The 12,292-nt window shown below is 52.4% G+C and overlaps 1 protein-coding gene across 1 annotated transcript; it reads left to right on the plus strand.

The window, feature by feature from the left end:
- Positions 1–2,763: 2,763 nt before the first annotated feature.
- Positions 2,764–5,406, plus strand: LOC128839403 (fibrinogen-like protein 1-like protein; the record flags this gene model as incomplete). Its single annotated transcript, XM_054032384.1, has 2 exons — positions 2,764–2,869; positions 4,261–5,406. Coding segments are annotated over 2 exons (786 nt in total), but the record flags the coding sequence as incomplete, so codon positions are not given.
- Positions 5,407–12,292: the final 6,886 nt, after the last annotated feature.

Genomic DNA, 12,292 nt, shown 5'->3' on the forward strand with positions numbered 1-12,292 from the left:
CATCTTACCGAAGCTATTTTATAATCTTCTTTTAATAGAACCCCCTTTTAATCTTTTAGACGATCTTGATGTGTTAGTTAGAAAAATAGTTAAAGAGATTTTACATTTACCTCAGTGTACCACAGATGGGATATTTTATTCTAGAGGTAGGGATGGTGGTTTAACTCTCACTAAGTTTAGTGTGCAAATCCCAAATATGTTAATTCGTAAATGGAGGAGACATATTGTCTCGAGAGATGATTGGATGGACCTATCTTATCTATATACAGGAGAAAATCTTGTGGATAAAATATTTAGTGCAGTAACATCTCATCCCAAGAAATGGAGGGAAGAGGAATTTTTAAGATGGTCGGAACTGAGATGTCAGGGAATAGGGATAAAATATTTTAAAAATGATTTAATTAGTAATTCGATTTTTAGAAACTCTAGTAAAGTTAAATCGTCAGCGTATATCGCAGCATTGCAGCTTAGGGCAAATATTTATCCTACTAGGGAGACATTAGCAAGAGGAAGAGGAGGTGTGAATGCTCTTTGTAGATGGTGCGGTAAAGTGCGGGAGACTGTTCCCCATATCTCAGGACAATGTTATAAGACTAAGAATGCTAGGATAAAAAGGCATAATAGAGTAGTGTCTGCAGTTGTAGATAAGGTTGGTAAATTAGGGTGGAAGGCAATGATAGAGCCCCATTTGAGAAATAGTAAGGGTGAGTTAAGAAAGCCGGATATTATATTTATAAAAGGAGATACAGCAGTGGTGGTTGATGTTACAGTGCGATGGGAGGATAATGCCGGAAGTTTGGAACAAGCCCACAGTGAGAAGGTGGCTTATTATCTTGAGCTAGAGGAAGAAATTAAAAACTTAACGGGAGGTAAAAATATTCACTTCTTTGGTTTTGTGCTTGGGGCGCGTGGCAAGTGGAGTGAAGGTAATAATGATTTGTTACAATTATTGGGAATGGACAGAAGTAAAAATTTTAAGGAGAGTATATGTAGACTTGTTTTATATTCCACTATTGGTATGATGGCTATATTCAGTGACAGGTAAAGATCCCGGAGTTTCCATTCTGTGTATCTTGCCAAAACTAAATTTTATCTATTTTGGTTTCCATGCTCTAAATTTTCAAAATTTTAATATTGTTTTGAACATTAACATATTTAGTGTTATTTAATATCTGCCCTTCAATAGAATGGTTTTAACTATATAATAAATACTTATTAATGGATGAAATTCCAATTTAAATTATTAGTTTATTTTTCTTTTTTTAACTACTGGATGTGGATGCGGACTGGCCGCGTATAGTAACCAGGAAAGGGCAGGTAGTCACGCCTGTACATAAATAGGGGGTGGGGTTCTGGAGGGCAGTTAGGAGCAGGGGTCCCAGGAGGGGGCAGTCAGGGGACAAGGAGCGTGGGGGGTGGGGGGTTGGGAGTTCTGGGGGGGGCTGTCAGGGGGCAGGAGTGGGGAGAGGGATCGGAGCAGTCAGGGGACAGGGAGCAGAGGGCTTTAGATGGGTTGGGAGTTCTGGGGGGGGCTGTCAGGGGGTGGGGAGTGGTTGGATGGGGCGTGGGAGTCCCAGGGGTCTGTCTGGGGGTGGGGGTGTGGATAAGGGTTGGGGCAGTCAGGGGACACGAGGCAGGGAGGCTTAGATAGGGGGTGGAGTCCTGGGGGGCAGTTAGGGGCAGGGGTCCCAGGAGGGGGCAGTCAGGGGACAAGGAACGGGGGGAGGGTTAGGGGTTCTGGGGGGGTGGGAAGTGGGAGGGGTGGGGCTAGGGCGGGGCTCCTCCCGTCCTCTTTTTTGCTTGCTGAAATATGGTAAACCTAAGGGGGAGGGGTGTCTATGTTAATCCCGGCTGAAATAAATGGCCATGCCCTTGCTAGGGCAGCGCTTACAGTGCACCCCTCAGGGACCCGGCTCCATTTTGAACTCTTTTGGGCCAGGACTGTGGCCCCTGGCGACTCTGCCCACTTTAAGCCTGGCCTGAGCTGGGCCCACAGAACAGCTGCAGTGTCAGCAGCGTGTCCACCTCTGGGCTGCTGGGCTGCAGTGCAGGGGGCAGCATGCCTGGCGTGGGGCACACAGCAGCTCTGTGCCCTGGGCCCCTCTCACCTGGAGCTCATCTGAGGGGGGGCAGAGCCCTGCCAGAGGCTGCCCAGCTGCTGTCTCTGTGTGGGTGAGCGGGCACTGCCCTCCAGCTGGTGGTAGTGACTGTGGATGGGGGGAGCTGGGACAGAGGGGGTTGCTCCGAGCAGCACTCCCCTTGCAGCGGTGCAGCGGGGGAGAGAGGAGGCAGCTCCTTCCCCACCACAGGGAGCGCTCCAGCCAGCCCTGACCCGCCCGGGACTCGGGAGCCAGGCAATCGGAGCCGCAATCTTTGAATAGTTTTTACCATGCAGCTGGGTCCCAGCTGTGTGCTAATCGGGCCGGCTGCAGAGACGGAGACAGTGGCCGGGCCGGGGGAGAGGTGAATGGTGGGCTTCACCCCGTCTCCAGAGACTTGGGCCCACCCCCCCACCCCCATGCTGAGCCCCTTTGAACATCCAGCCATGTCCTGCGGTGCCTACCTGGGAGCTGAGCTCTTCTGAAAATCTGGCCCAGTAGTTGAGCCCTCTGAAAACTCTGGCCTTAGCATCTAAGGGTAACATTTTCAAGAGTGGCTAAGTCACTTAAGTGCCTAAATCCCAGTGAGTTCTAGTGGGATTTAGGCACTTGTGAAACTCTCTCCTGGTCTCATGTCCAGCGGTTTCTGTCCCCTGCAGGGTTCCAGTCCAGCTCTCTCCTGCTTCTGTCTGCGCTGTCCATGATGGGGCTCCTTTGCGTAGCCCCCGTGCAGGGCAACGGGGCCCTGGCCCACAAGAAGGTCGAGAGGGGTGAGTAGAGAACCCGTCGGAGAGCTTCTATCATCTGCCATATCCGAGATCAGGGCATCGTGGGCCTGATTCTGCTCCTCTCCCCCATGCCGGGGTCACCCCTAGATCCACTTATCCACTGAATGCACCTTCCCGCCCTCCGCCAGCGCTGGGCCCAAAGAAACGCTGAGTTCTCCGAAGGGTTCGCAAGGCCGGCCTGCGCTAGTGAGCCCACTACTCCCATTCGCAGGCCTCCAGGGCCTGGGAATGGACCAGCCGGGGTGGGGGAGGTGCTGCTCGACTGGCTGTTTGCTTTACGCAGCTTCGTTATCCCTTTCTCCGGTAACGGCTGCCAAGCCCCCGGCAGTGACTGAAGAGCGCTGGTGCCCACCGCAGGGCAGCGTGTGGGAATCAGGCACCCCCCCCAAATTGGCTGGGAGTTCTACCCTTCCATCTCACCAACTCCTATACTAGGGCTAGCCCCGGCTAACAGCTGGGGATCTCTCGCTCATGCCTAGAAGCCTTGCCCCCAGAGTCCAGGCAGCAGGGAGAGCCAGTTCCTCCTTGTCAGGGGTTTTCATTCCCTTCTCCCCACATCTCCAGCGGCTCTGGGAGCTGCTCAGGGGCTTGCCCAGGCAGGCCAGGGGCCGAACCAGCTCCAGAGGTGGCCCTGAGCCCCTGCCCCCGCAGTGCCCAGCAGCTCCTCCCCCTCGACTCAGCTATGGGGGAGGGGGGCAGAGCTGGTGGGGCACACAGGGGGATTGTCTGGTGGGTAGGGGAGCTGGGGGGGCTCAGGCTCGAGGGAGGACCCTGGGGAGGGGAGGGGCAGTATAACCACAGTGCTCTCATTCTACCAGGATAGTTCAGGACAATTTCCGCCCCAAAGACAAGCCCCTCGATAGGATGTCTGGAATTTTCAAAGGCGCCACAGGGAGTTGGGTGCCTAAATCCCACTGAATTCCAATCACAGTCGGGTGTCAAACTCCCTTAGGCTCTTTGAAAACTCCCATTTAAATTGTCACCGATGGGTTTCATAATTAACATTCGCTGAGATGGATCTGGCAGCGTCTCTCCCACCCTCCCCAAACGATTTCTTCAGCAGTACGGACTCAGGAAGGATACAGAGCCTTGGTTTACACTTGATTCATCTCCTCAAGGTTTCTTCAAAACCAGCAGAGCAAGAAACTATTCTTATTTTATTTTATTGGTAAAATGAAAGTGTAAGATCTGGAGCGGGATTCTGTGGCCAGGAATGGCCGGGGCGGATTCTGTGGCTGTAGTATTGTGAAATACACAGGACCTGCCTCTAAAAACCCAGCCTCCAGTTACCCCAGGCTGATTTGATCGAGCTAGCTAGCGCTCACTCCCCCACCCCCACCTGCCCCCTTAACCTGATGTTCGTGGCATTTCAGGGTTCCCCAAAGACTGCAGCAACATTCCCAGGGACAGCCCCAGCGGGGTCCATGTCATCCAGCCGGCAGGCTCTCCCCCTCGAGTGGTGTGGTGTGACATGGACACCAAAGGCAAAGGCTGGACCGTTGTCCAAAGAAATTCTTACAACACAGAGATCACCTGGAAGGAGTCCTGGAGCACCTACAAGTACGGCTCTGGGAACGTGCAGCAGGATTACTGGCTGGGCAACGAGTACCTGTCCCTGCTCACGCGACAGAACACCTACAAGGTCCGCTTTGTGGTGGAGGACAAATCCAACAACACCCGCTACGCAGAGTACGACATCTTCGGTGTCGGGGATGAGCCCAGCGGGTACCCGCTGAGGCTGGGCAGGTACTCTGGGGACGGCAAGGACTATCTCACCACCTATCACTCCGGCCTGGGGGGCATACACGACAACATGAAGTTCAGCATGACTGACAAGGATCAGGACCAGACCAGTGGGAATTGCGCAAATAGCTATGGAGGCTGGTGGTACGACAAGTGTCAGAACGTCCTGCTCAATGGGAAAGGCTCCATCTACTGGGCAGGGTTCTGTAAGAGTGGGGAGTGCAAGTCTTCCCTCATCCTGGTTAAGCCAACAGACGTGTGCTGGGTCTGGAAGGAGGAGCCCATCCTCCTTGGGAGCTGGCGCCGCTGAGACAATATTAGATGAGACACGGAGCGCCATCCCCCACCTAATCAGTGCAGTCCCTGCAATGCCTCCACTCTGCTCACCCCCTTCCCTGTTGGCTTCTGCACGGTAAATCACCTGGAATAAACGCTGAGAGCTGACGCCGCCGGTGCGTTCGAATGACACGAAGAGTGTGATTGGTGTGTATAACTGGACCCCCGCTTCCACTCTGCCTCGCTGGAAGCCATGTCACTCACTACGACTTTAGACCCACATTAACCTCTGCTTCTCCCAGCCCTGCCACTGCCCCTTGGCATTAGTGATCAATGAATCATGACACTGGATTTCTAGCAACTGTCATTGAGCATTTAAATGGGGGATGACTCAAAGCCAGGACTTTACATCTGAATCCTGCATGTATTAGCAGTGGTGAGTTTGGGTTCAAAAACCTGCCCTCTGTGTTTTTAATAAATATGGTTATTACATGAGAAAACATTGCAACAGTAATTAGTTGCTGATAAACCACTGAGATTAGATAGACGTGCAACGAAACGACACAATAAGGATATTGGTGTCCCTCTTCAACTCAAGGGGCTAGTCAAAGTTTGGGGCCCTGGGGATGTTCCAGTGGGGAGCAGAAATTGGCAGTGGAGTCTGGTAATTTTTTGATGTCTTGTTTATTGACAAGGAACATACAGAGTCCTGCTTCTCCAAACACAGCAGGAACCAACAGCAGGGATTAGCCTCCCTGCTCTCAGCTCCAAGCCTCTTTAGCCAGCACCTGGCCCAAAAGCTCTCTATGCTCCTCCCAAGATGTAGTCCTGGCTGGTCCACTGGCAGGGGTGAAGATGTGGGGGGGAATGTGAAGGGGCGTTGCCCCCCCCAAAACTGCATCTTTCCATTCCCCTCCTGACCATGGCTCTTCAGTGCATCCCCAGGACACAAGGCCCTGTCCAATTGGCCTTCCTGACAGAGCCTGCATGGAGAGCGTGGGTAGGGGAGAGTTTGGGGGGCAGGTTTGGAAAGAGGGATTTTTTCAGGGGGAGGGAAGCTGGGAGCCCTACCGGTGCTGAATTTCCATAGTGCAGAGGTTCAGCTGGGACAGGCGTCCAAACTGTTGGTACTTGTCTCAAGATAAGTAGGATGTGGGTGGTCTGGAAATCTTATCATAGAATATCAGGATTGGAAGGGACCTCAGGAGGTCATCTAGTCCCACCCCCTGCTCAAAGCAGGGCCAATCCCCAGACAGATTTTTGCCCCAGATCCCTAAATGGCTCCCTCAAGGATTCAACTCACAACCCTGGGTTTAGCAGGCCAATGTTCAAACCACTGAGCTATCCCTCTCCCCTTGTAAAGTCAGCCCTTCTCACCAATTACGGACGTATCTGGGGTTTGGCCTTAATGGAAGTCCTGGGAGAAAGCCTCATGCTACTGCTGCTTCTGGGTTCGATACAAACCCAGGAAATACAGGACCATGGTTAATCAGAACAGCTCAAAAGATCATTTTCGCTGAGCCCAGCCCTGCACAGATTTCCAGCTTAGGTTTGCATTTTCAGCAAAAGTTCTTGTTGATTATTTTCTCCCAACCCCTTTGTGCCTCCATAATAGCCAGTCGCATCCTGGGGCGCTCCAGGGACAGGGGTCAGGTATAGAGGAGCAGATACACGACACACCTGTCTTCAGTTCCTTTGGGTGGAAGTTCCTGATTGCATGGATGAATCCCGTTCAGATGAGCGGGTTTGGTGTGTCTGTGGTGAGAACTGGGGCTGTCAGGGCCAGCAGGCAGGTGAGGACAGGGCCGGTGCAACCCATTAGGCAACCTAGTCGGTCGCCTAGGGCGCTAACATTTTGGGGGGTGGCGACTGCGGCAGCCGGATCTTCGGCCGTGTCATGTTTTTTATATAATCTGGGACCATATAGAACATGGTTGCAACCAAGGTCCAGTAGTGACACCAAATCTTCTGTAAAGGGGGTCAAATGAGGTCTCTATGACAAGGTTATGGTTTACTAGTTATGATTATGTTGTCTATATGTGTGTATCAGTTTTGTAGTTGAAGTTATGAATATTGGCTCTGTACTGTCTGTATTTCAAACTTACGCTATGCTTCTGGGAAACATCCCAGACAAGTTGGTGTTAGCTCTGCCTGGCCTGCTTGATGGCCCATTAAGGACCATCAGCTCTACAACTGACCCATGGAGAAAAGGCAGTTACGCCTTGTAACTCAGCAAAGTATGCAGGAACGTGCCCATGTGACTCCAGACTCCATTTTGCTGTAATTTTCCACAGTAAGAACAAAGAGGTGTTCTTACACCTGGAAAAGACTATAAAAGGGCCGATGCCTCATCTCCATTTTGTCTTCAATCCTGCTTCTTACCTCTGGAGGGACTTTGCTACAAACTGAAGCTGTGAACAAAGGACTGATGACCCATCCCAGCTGGGGATGTTCCAGAGACTTGATTTGAACCTGCAGTTTATTCTATCGCTGCTGCAAGCCTGAACCAAGAACTGTGCCATTACTGTATGTAATTGATTCCATTTAACCAATTCTAACTCTCATCTCTATCTTTTTCCTTTTATGAATAAACCTTTAGATTCTAAAGGATTGGCAACAGCTTGATTTGTGGGTAAGATCTAATTTGTATATTGACCTGGCTCTGGGGCTTGGTCCTTCGGGATCGAGAGAACCTTTTTTTCCCTTTTACTGGGGTATTGGTTTTCATAACCATTTGTCCCCATATCGAGTGGCACTGGTGGTGATACTGGGAAACTGGAGTGTCTAAGGGAATTGCTTGTGTGACTTGTGGTTAGCCAGTGGGGTGAGACCCAAGACTTCACTGTCTGGCTGGTTTGGTTTGCCTTAGAGGTGGAAAACCCCCAGCCTTGGGCTGTAACTGCCCTGTTTGAGCAATTTGTCCTGAATTGGCACTGTCAGTTGGGTCCCACCAGAACCAGCATCATTACAGGCCGCCCCGGTCGTCGGCAGTATTTCGGGGGCGAGACTTTCTGCTGCCTCTGTCGGGGGTGGCATTTAGGGGGCAGGATCTTCCGCCGCCTAGGGCGGCAAAAAAGTTGGTGGCGCTCCTGGGTGAGGAGCAGGAGATGAGCGCGCGGGGCAGCTGAAAAGGGATGAGCCGGAGTGAAACTTGAAACACAAATGCAGGGGCCAAGAATCCCAATTCATCCATCCCGGACAGAGGGAGTCAAATACTCACTGATGGACAATTGGTTCAGATTCCGGGACTGGTTCCTTGTGCAGCAAGTGAAGTTAACTGCACCTCAGAGCCGTGACAGAGCACTGTATAACCAGGGTCTAGTGACTCTCTCACCCTGGGCTCTCCTCAGTATAGACTCTTGTTCACACTAGTCAAATGATGTTCAAATGCTGAGAAGGAGCAGGGAAGAGGCACAGAAATGACTTGTGGCCTGGCCAGCACACCTTCGAGCAGGCAACCCGAGGGGCTGCAGCTAGTCAGCTTGACTAAGCAGTTCCGAGCTCTGTTATTAAGGTCTATAGTCACCCAGCAGGAGGAGGTAGCTGCATTTCAGGTTTTTGCTCTAGCAGACAAAGGTGTAAGGAGAGCTGGCAAAGCTGATGTTAGAAACATTGACATCGGAAATCCATCTAAGTGTAGAAGAGTGACGGAACCAATCGTGCGGGGACGTGGGAATTCACTCTCACCTGGCCTCTGGGGATGGAGGCAGCACGTGGCTGGCACTTCTCGCTCCTGCCGTACGAGGGGCTGCTACCGACTGCTCCCCCTAACCCCCGCCCTGCTGCGCTGTGGGGATGCTGCCCTACTGTGGAGCTCTCAGGTGTCTTGAACTGGAATTTGTTTGGAGAGAAACTGCTAAGGAGCTTTATCAGCCCCGAGCAGAGAGTACCTGGGAGCCTGCCTGGGTCGGGCGGGTCTGGTACAGCCTCCCCCAGATAAGGCTCTTCCCTGGACCTGCCACCCATTGGAATCTGGAACGATTCCCTCCGAGGTAACACCCGGGGCAGCCAGGGCAGGGCAGGGCCTGCTCCCCTGGAGCGTTAGGGCTTTCAGGAGTCAGAGGTGTCAGCGGAGCAGGTTGTACGTTAAAGCAGCGAAGGCAGTTGGGGGGCAGAGGAATTGGGTGCTTTGCCATTGCACTTGATCAGCTCAATTTGAAATTTCTTTCAAAGGAAATCCAGATGTATACATCTGACTGGGGTACATGTACACACATACACAGGTTTCAGGGTAGCAGCCGTGTTAGTCTGTATCCTCAAAAAGAACAGGAGTACTTGTGGCACCTTAGAGACTAACAAATTTATTAGAGCATAAGCTTTCGTGGGCTACAACCCACTTCTTCGGATGCATATAGAGTGAAACATATATTGAGGAGAAATATATACACACATACAGAGAGCATGAACAGGTGGGAGTTGTCTTACCAACTCTGAGAGGCCAATTAAGTAAGAGAAAAAAAACTTTGGAAGTGTTAATCAAGGTAGCTCAGTACAGAGACATACACACGCACACTCACATGTGCACATACACGTACACACACGTACACATACACATATATACAGACGTACACATACACGCACACACGCTGTCCCTGGAGCGCCCCAGGATGCGACTGACGGGGTGGCTGGCTATTATGGAGGCAGAAGGGGGTTGGGAGAAAATAATCAAGAAGAACTTTTGCTGAAAATGCAAACCTAAGCTGGAAATCTGTGCAGGGCTGGGCTCAGCGAAAATGATCTTTTGAGCTGCTCTTATTAACCGTGGTCCTGTACTTCCTGGTTTGCGTCGGATCCAGGCAGGAGACTGGGCTGCTCTCAGCTGTAGAAGCCATTGGAATGAGCCAGGTCGGAATGAGCCAGGCCCTCAGAGCCTTCTGCCACCAATCGCCCCAGCAGTCACTGATCCACACCAAACCACGTCCTTCCAGTCAGGAAGTTTCGTATGCACACGTCAAACCCTTGGTTTGCCACTCAGACACCACGGTGATGGGCACAGTAAGGACCGAGAGACACTAAACAGGCAGACAGACAAGGAAATAGTGGCCCTGCCTACAGGTGTGTGTGTGGTGCAAACGGATGAACACCAGTTGCTGGCTGAAGGCACAACCTTAATTCCCGCATCTCCTGTCTGTCAGCTATCGTTCGCTTGGCAGCCTGAGCTCCGATTTCTAACGCAGCGTTTTGCTCTGGCCTATTGTGGTTCTCATGTCCGGGGGCGCCTTGGCCCCTCGTATCAGGAGCGGTGCTAAGGAGGCTGCTTTTCAAAGGTCCTTAAGTAGAGTTGTCAACTTTCTACTCGCACAAAACCAAACGCCCTTGACCCAACCCCTTTCATGCCCCTTCCCCAAGGCCCCACCCCCACTCACTCCAGCCCACCCCACCTCCCTCAGTCGCTCGCTCTCACACCCTCACTCACTTTCACTGGGCTGGGGCTGGGGGTTGGAGTGCAGGGAGGGGTGAGGTCTCCGGTGGGGATGCGGGCTCTGGGATTGGGCTGGAGATTAGGGGTTTGGGGTGCCAGAGGGGGATCCGGGCTGGGGCAGAGGATTGGGGTGCAGACTCTGGGAGGGAGTTTGGGTGCGGGAGGGGGCTCAGGGCTGGGGTAGGGGATTGGGGTGCGGGTGGGGGTGTGGGGTCTGGGAGGGATTAGGGTACAGGAGGGGGTTCCGACCTGGGGCAGGGGGTTGGGGTGCCGGGTGTGAGGTCTGGGAGGGAATTTGGGTGTGGGAGGGGGTTCTGACCTGGGGCAGGGTTTCTGGGTGCGAGCTCCAGCCAGGCGGCGCTTACCTCAGCTGGCTCCTGGTCAATGGCACACCGGTCCTAATGCAGGCTCCTGACCCCTGGTCTCCCTCCGCTGGCAGGCTCTGAGCAAGGCCTGCGCCGAGAACATGGATGACGAGCTCTCGATCCTGCTGACAGCACCCCCCAGCACAGACAAACTCCAGCACATCTTGGACGTGAGCAGAATGGGGAGGGGCAGCAGGGGTTTTACCTTAGCCCTGGAGACTCCTAGAAAGAAGAGACTGGAAAATCCATGTTTCTATTGGATCCTTCCGAGTATGCATTTGTGATATAAACTCACTGGGTGACCTTGGGGTAACTCACTTCCCCCTTACGGCATCAGTCTTCTCCACTATCAAATCTACACTGGGGAAGAAGGACAGAAGCCCCGACAATCACCTTCACCTCTGGGTGTCTGGTCCTGGGAGCCGAAACCAACTGGACTATCTGCCCCATCTCCTAAACTGCCCTGTCTTTCCTTCGTAGGGCCTGGTCCTTAGTGCTCAGCCTGGCCCCTTCCTAGCTTGTCCCTGACCTTTAAAGGACTCTCCAAGCCCCTCCCATGCCTGCTTCCCCTGGGGTCTCTCTCCTGGCTGAGCACAGGCTGCCCTTCTATCTCTCTGCAGGCCTGGGTCCTAGTCACAGGCTGCGTCTTGTCACGTGACCCCCACACTTATTCCCTTCACCCTTGGGAGCTGCATCACCTGGGCCAGGTGCAGTTGAGCTCCAACCCCTTTCTTGGCCATCTCACCCTGGGACAGGTTGAAACTGGTAACCTGTGGGTAACAGTAACTGGTTGCTCCCAAAGGTGCTGAAGACAGAATGGAAGAGGAAATCCTTTGGCCTGGATTGAAATTATTCCGACTGAAAGTGAATGAGAGAAAATAGGTCCAGAGTTCTCTTCCTAGCAGCTGAAAATGTAGCGTTTGATAGAGGTTCAGGTCAGAAAGGACCATTATGTGCATCTAGTCGCCCCTCCTGTATAACTCAGGGCCTAGAATGTGACCAAGTGGTTCCTTCAGCCAACCATAGCATGGGACTGAGCCAGAACACGTCTTTTGGAACGACATCCACATGCAGGAGAGCCAGCTGGCTACCAGAAAATCTCTCTTCTGCAGTGACGTGGGGTTAAGGGACATGGCGGAAAAGACATGGAGGCTGTGACTAAACTTAGAGCAGCAAGGCCAGGAAAACCAGGGTTAGGTCCCAGGCCTGGCTATCAGATCTGCTGTTTTCTATTCCTGGCTTTGGGACCATGAGCGAGTCTCTGCACCGCTGGGTGCCTCGGTTTCCCCAGCTATCAAATGGAGCTAATCAAGGTTTTGTTTGTTCTCCCCATTTTACAGGGTGGGAAATCGAGACACAGTTGGGACCTGTCTACACTACAGGTCTGTCGTGCGTTTGTAATCTGCTGACCCCCACATGTTGTTCAGAGCCTATGGACAACACAGCTCCTAAAGGTACGTTTGTTCTGTGCTTATCCTCTATGTACCAGCAGGGCTGGACAGCATTTCTCACTGTGCTGTGGGGAGCAGGTCCTGGGTACTAAGGGTCTGAAGAAGCTCTCAAGGACTAATTTTTTAAAATAATTGTTATCAATGAATT

This window comes from Malaclemys terrapin, chromosome 6 (assembly GCF_027887155.1).
Source record: "Malaclemys terrapin pileata isolate rMalTer1 chromosome 6, rMalTer1.hap1, whole genome shotgun sequence".
Taxonomy (NCBI): Eukaryota; Metazoa; Chordata; order Testudines; family Emydidae; genus Malaclemys; species Malaclemys terrapin.